This window comes from Vicia villosa, linkage group LG4 (genome assembly GCF_029867415.1).
Source record: "Vicia villosa cultivar HV-30 ecotype Madison, WI linkage group LG4, Vvil1.0, whole genome shotgun sequence".
NCBI lineage: Eukaryota > Viridiplantae > Streptophyta > Magnoliopsida > Fabales > Fabaceae > Vicia > Vicia villosa.
In genome coordinates this window covers 176,922,695-176,929,633 of record NC_081183.1, presented here as the reverse complement: position 1 = coordinate 176,929,633, position 6,939 = coordinate 176,922,695, and the positions used below count along the sequence as shown (strand labels likewise).

The window sequence follows — 6,939 nt, the reverse complement described above, 5'->3', positions numbered from 1 at the left end:
GATAACACTCAAAATATGTATAAAAATAAAAATTAATGAATAATGAACACATAATATTGTAGTTGTGAATAAAAAAATCCAAAATTATATAAAGTAAAATTTATTTACAAATATTTAAAAATGAGTCAAAACTTATGAATTTCATTTTTCACTTTATATGTTTGAATCATTACTAATTATTTGATTTTCTTTTTCTTTTTCATATAGTTTTTTAATAAAATTTTGTACTCTATTTTAAAACTTATCTATTTAAGTGAGTCAAATATAATTTTATTTAAGTAAAAAGTTGTGAAATTTGTTTAAAATCTTTTTGTTATTAATTTTTTTTAAAATTATGTTTTTTTATTAATTTTTTTAAAATTATTTGTGATTTTTAATAACAAATGTAATTTTTTAAATAAAAATTATGTACTCTCAATTTTAAACAAATAGGGATGACGAAAAGGGGGTGTGGGCGGCCGAAAACTACGGTACCACCGTCTCTGGTGAGTCAAACGTCTCCGGTGGCTCAACCGACGACACCTGTTACTACGGGGCCTTCAAATGCAGATGTTTCGGATATGGGGAAATCCTCTGAGGAGATTGTTATGCCGGCGAACGATACGACGAAGACACCATCGGTTGATTGCAAACTGTGGGTGGATGTTCTGAAAGATAACCGTAATCCTGCAAACGGTCTAGTGATGAGTTATGTTGCTCCAGTGCATTATGAAGATGGCGTAGAAGTTGAAATTGAGGATGATGATATGATCTCTGAGCTTCAATTCTGGGAAAATGCTCTTGTCTTATACGTTTTGGGAGAAGATATGAGCATGAACATGGTTAAGAATTTCATGACTAGGGTTTGGAATTTTGTTCAGCTCCCACAGATATACTACCATGATGACGGATACTTCATCCTTCGATTCAAGAGCCACGAGGATAAGGATTCGGTTTTGATGAAAGGTCCATATACGTTTCGCAATGCACCTATGATTATCAAGGAATGAAGGCCTGACTTTAGCCTAAAGCAGGACATGATGCGTACCTTGTCAATCTGGGTAAAGCTCCCCCAACTTCTACTTCAATTATGGGGAGAAAAAATCCTTAGCAAGATAGGGAGTGCCATTGGTGTGCCTTTGGTGACAGATGAGTGCACAACTCAGAAATTCCTAGTGGAAGTTGATATCACACGCAAGCTGCTCGATGAAATTACTATTAAAGATGCAGAAGGCAAAAAGAAGAAACAAATGATTGAGTATGAATGGAAACCAAAATATTGTGATAAATGCCAAGTTGTTGGTCATATGTGTGGTGAACCCATCAAGAAGAAGGTGTGGAAACTGAAGATCCAATTGGAGTCCAATCCACATGTGCTAACCACACCCAAGGAGATACCAAAGTCAACTGCAGAGAACACTGAGCATACCTTGGAGGATTGGACTGCTGTAAATAAAACTACAAGAGACAAGGGAAAGAGAGTCCTCTATGCTGAGCCATCACCTTCTGTCCCTTGTGTTAATGTGTTTGGGGTACTTGGGGTTTTGAATGAGCCCCTTGCTACCACATTCAACAATCCATGTTAATATCTTGGAACATTAGAGGACTTAATAAAGCTGGTAAAGTCAAAGAGGTGAGTTCCCGCCTTAATAACATCCAGAATGAGATTTGCATTTTGCTTGAGACACGGGTTAAAGTAAATAAAGCTGCTCAAATTAGACAGAAGCTGCATCTGAAAGGGCGGTTCTTGGATAACTATGCCTTCCATAATAATGGTCGTATTTGGATTAATTGGGATCACACTCACAATGATCTGAGACACATTAAGAGCAGCAACCAGTTTGTCCACTGCGGAGTTTATGATCTACTTGGTAACTTCAAATACTGGCTTATAGCAATTTATGCTCTAAACCAATTGGAACATCGAAGAAGATTGTGGACTGATATTGAACATCTCAGCAGAACCCAACAAGGCCCCTGGTGTCTAATTGGAGATTTTAACAATGTCCTCCAAGCTCAAGACAAAATTGGTGGTAACTTGGTCATTGAGAATGAGTATAAGGATCTCCAAAACATGATGGATAACACTGGTCTTTGTGAAATGCCTAGCAAAGGTGATTTTTACACTTGGTTTAATAAGCAGAGTTCTTCTCCCATTTACTCCCGCATTGATAGGCTCATTGCTAACACTGAATGGCTTCAGATGTTTAGTGATATTCACCAAAACATTCTCCCCCCTAGTATATCGGATCATGCCATGCTTCATGTGGCTATGAATCAATCTAGAAGAATGCAGCATAGCTATTTTAAGTTTCACAATAGTCTTACTGATGCAATAGACTTTCAGGATATTGTTAGACATAGCTGGAATCTCCTTAGCCGTGGCTCCCATGAGCATCCTATGGCATAAACTCATGAGACTAAGGAAAGCCCTGAAATCTATACAGAAGCCTTTCTCTAGTGTTCAGGTGAATTTGGCTCGAGCCAAGCAGGAACTTATAGTCACCTAAACTGAACTCATCTCCCATAGATTTGATGTGAACTCGATTGAAAAGGCTAAAAAACTGACAGCAGAAGTTATTCACTGGAATGACTTAGAAGAGAAAATTATGCTACAAAGGACTAAAATTGACTGGCTTAGAAAGGGTGATGGCAACAGTGCATTTTTCCATGCTTATCTCAAATCTAGGCATGAGGCTAAGAGTATGCACACCCTGCAGAAAGCTGATGGTACTTACATCACTAAACAACATCATATTGAGACTGAAGTCATGGAGTTTTACATCAATCTCATGGGGAAAGCAGATCATCATCTTCAACACATTAATGTTCATGCTATGAGGAAAGGAAGTCAGCTTAATGTTGCTCAAAAAGAGTTCCTTGTTAGACCTGTTACCATTAAGGAGATTGAAGATGCTCTTAAGGGTACGGGGGACTTAAAATCCCCAGGACTAGATAGGTATGGAGCTAAGTTCTACAAAAGCTGTTGGACTACCATCAAGGAAGATGTCACTGCTACAGTGAGGGAATTTTTCATACATCATCGTATCCTTAATGATTTCAACAAAGTTGTAGTTTCCCTCATTCCCAAAATGATCATGTTGTATCTGTCAAAGAATATCGACCTATTGCTATTTGTTTTACTTTCTACAAAATCATATCTAGAATTCTGTCAGCTAGATTAGGTACTATCCTCCCTAGTATTATCAGCATTAGCCAAGCTGCTTTTATCCCTGGCCAAGTTATCCACAATCATATAATGCTAGCTTATGAAATTATTAAAGGCTATAGTAGAAAGGGAGGGACACCTAGAGTTATGCTTCAACTCGACTTACAAAAAGCATATGATATGGTGAGCTGGACTGTACTTGAAAACATAATGCATGAGATTGGCATTCCTCATATGTTCATCAAGTGGATCATGACTGTGATCACTAATGTGGCCTATGTGTTCAACATCAATGGTATTATGTCCAAACCCCTAAAAGCTTGCAGAGGAATTCGACAGGGAGATCCTATATCTCCTATTCTCTTTGTCCTTATGATGGAGTACTTCCATAGACTTCTTACTAAAATGTAACTGAACCCTAATTTTCATCATCATTCCAAATGCAAGAAGCTGGCTATTACTGATTTGATATTTGCAGATGATGTGCTACTCTTTTGCAGAGGTGATCACAAGTCTGTGGAAATGCTACTTTAAACTGTTACAACATTCTCTAAGTCCACAGGTTTGCTCATTAATCCCCATAAGTGTAAAGCGTATTATGGTGGTTTAGATGAGGCTACTAAATAGGATCTTCAGATGCTTACCAACTTTGAGGCAGGCAGTCTTCCCTTCAAATATTTAGGAGTCCCCCTGTGTAATAAGAGACTCAATCTTACTCACTCTCTTCCCCTAATTGACAAGATTCTATGTAGAGTCAAGCATTGGACCTCTAAACTATTAAGCTACGCTGGCAGATTCCAATTGGTTCGTAGCGTGACATTTGCGATTGCCCAATATTGGATGCAATGCTTTCCTCTTCCGAAATTTGTTATCCACGAGATAGAGGCAATTTGTAGAGATTTTGTCTGGGATGGTAACCAGGATACAAAAAGGAGAAGCCCTGTGGCCTGGGAGACTGTTTGCAAACCGGCTTACCAGGGGGGTTATGATATCATTAATCTGGCTGTGTGGAATAAAGTTTGTATGTTAAAATGTCTCTGGAATATTTGCAGGAAATCAGACAGTCTATGGGTCAAGTGGATTCACAATTATTACTTGAAGGATGCTAGCATTATGCATACAAATTGCAAGCCAAGCTGGTCGTGGATGATGCATGGTATTCTACAACAGACTGCTCCCATCCTTACCATTCAGATTTTGTGGGATAACATGCTACACAAGAATAGATTTCATATGAGGGAGATCTACAGGGGCTTAATTGATGATAACCTCAGAACTTCGTGGAGATTCATGTTAAAGAATAACAATGCTAGGCCTCGGGCTCTTGTCACATTTTGGTTAGTTTGCCATGGGAAACTCGCAACCAAAGATCGTCTAAAGCGGTTTGGCATCATTCAAGACAGTATATGTAGCCTTTGTTCTAAAGTTGAGGAAACGATTGATCACCTCTTTTTTGAATGCCGTATTACCAACGAAATCTGGAAATTTGTTTTGGATTGGCTAGAGGTGGACCATAGTCCTGAGGTTTGGTCCCGAGAGCAAATTTGGGCTATAAATAACACGAAGAAGAAGGGATGGAGAGCTAGTGTTCTAAAACTGGCTATTGCTGAGACTATCCATGAGGTTTGGTTACATAGAAATAGAATTATCTTTCAAAAGGATACCATAGTCAATACTAAGGAGGGTATACTTGAAAATATAATATATAGAGGTTGGATGTCCAAGAGGATTAGGCCTCATATAGCTACTTATATGATGTAATCCTTCTGTTTTCCTTTGTTTTTGGTTGGTTAGCTGGATAGTAAGCGATCGTTTTGTAATACCTGTTTTTTGAATTAATATATACCCCATTTGATTAAAAAAAAATTAGATTCTATTTTATTTAATAATTTGATACAATGGATTTTTTTTTACTAAAAACAGGAGGAGGCTGCGATTTAGAATGTGATTATGCCGGCTAAGGAGAAGACAATCAATAATATGTAGATAAGGACTGATTGCAAAATCGTGGTGGATATGATCACTAGCATTCAAAGAAATCTAAATGGGGTTGAATGCAAAAAAAAAAAAATCATAGAGACGATCAAACGTAAAGGGAAGTAGAAAGAGACAAAGGCACACATGAAGACAAAATTGAAAAGCATAAATGCTCAAGACAACCAGAGGAAAGATGTGGAACACGATGTCCCACTGAGGAACATCCTGCCTCGGAAGGCAACCGTCACATAAGTGAATCTCGCGCCTGATTTTTTTATTTTATTATTTGATAGTTTTATGCACTTTTTGGAATAAGGAAAGATTTCTCAAAAGATCAATCTTTAAGATATAAAGACACCAAATCATATTGAGGAAGATTTAATGTATGAAAGATTGTAAATCAAATTAAAATAAATTAATGTGTTGCGTTATTTGGATTTTCTTCAGCCACAAGGGTTGTTCAAAACCCTAACGGTCCATGTAGGTGGATTCTATTTAAGGAGGAGCTCTCCATATAGAAGATTCAGACCAGACAACAAGCAAGGCGTGTTTAGTATTTTGAGCCTTTGTGTTTAGTATCCCAAATTGCATTTTCATCAACATGATTGTCTGTTAAATCTGAAAGTACAAAAAAATTTAATATCAAAATTAGTAGGGTCAGCGGGTATAAAACCCCTAGAGATTTGCTCTACGTCGCTTCTTTTGCAGCAGTCCTTCATAATTTAGGTGGCGGTACGAATGTCTTTGTTGTTCCTTTGTCTAATTCACTATCCAAAGAAACAATTGGATTTTCCTCTACTAATATCTTTTGTGCTAGATTGGCTTCTCTAGTAGCTTTTCAATTTGCTCGTGCGTTCCTCTCAATTTCTGGATTAAGTGGTATCAACTTTGGTCCTAAACTGCGCATACACAAATAAAATACCTTAGTAGTAGTGCATAACAGAAATTCAAATAAAAAATAAGAAAAAAAATACAAAAATTAAATCTAAACAAAAACGTTGCACAAGCATTGCCTTGTTGAATTTATCAACAGTCTCCGACAATAGCGCCAAAGACTTGATGACTTCTCGACAAATGTACTGATATTGTCGAAGTAATAAAAAGATATTGTGCCCACGTGGATTTCTATTTAACCTGACAATGTTGTGCAATGTTAAGAAAGTAACAAATTATGGGGGTGTTTCAAGTATTAATTGCGAAATAAAACAAAGTTTATTGATAAAAGGTAAAAGTTTGTTCTATCAATAATACGAAAGCAGTCAAGTTTTGTATAGAATTCCCTATTTCTCCCTTGTTGATGTTCGATGTATACATGAATGATATCGTTGTTATACTTCCATGGAGAATTAACAAAACCACTATACCTAATCCCTTGGTGTATAACTCAATAATCTCTACTAGAAGTCTCATATCCCTAGTCAATCGGCGAAAGTTATTAGGCGATGCAATAACAAGTTAATTCATAGGTCATCACTCGAGGTCTCCTATCCCTATTCAACTAGTGTAAGTACAACAATTACTCTAGGTCCAACACATAGACTAATGGTCAGTATTTCCTAATGCCCAAAATTAGATTAAAAGAGTATCTCACATAAAAAGCATTAGGAACAAGAAGCAATTGAATATAATTATAACTCAAATTAATCATGCAATAGCAAATCAAACATATGTCCAAATAGTGTAAAAATAGGTTCATCATACCAAACCTAACCTAGAGAAACTTAAATACTCATAATGATTAAATTCCAATACCAAATAATAATAAGAAGTTTGGATAATATAATCCTTGAAGAACTGGCCTCCAATGGCTTCAA

At 36.7% G+C, this 6,939-nt stretch overlaps 1 protein-coding gene across 1 annotated transcript; it reads left to right on the top strand.

Moving 5' to 3' along the window:
- The first annotated feature begins 1,016 nt into the window (after positions 1-1,016).
- LOC131598383 (uncharacterized) lies at positions 1,017-2,389 on the top strand. The gene is made up of 2 exons (XM_058870994.1): positions 1,017-1,511; positions 1,640-2,389. The coding sequence occupies exons 1-2, from the start codon at positions 1,017-1,019 to the stop codon at positions 2,387-2,389; spliced, it is 1,245 nt and encodes a 414-aa protein (XP_058726977.1).
- Positions 2,390-6,939: the final 4,550 nt, after the last annotated feature.

Coding starts and splice junctions, on each gene's coding strand:
- LOC131598383 (XM_058870994.1), top strand. CDS start 1,017: ATGATGCGTACCTTGTCAATCTGGGTAAAGCTCCCCCAACTTCTACTT. Junction 1,512..1,639: donor CTTGTGTTAATGTGTTTGGG/GTACTTGGGGTT, acceptor AATAACATCCAG/AATGAGATTTGCATTTTGCT.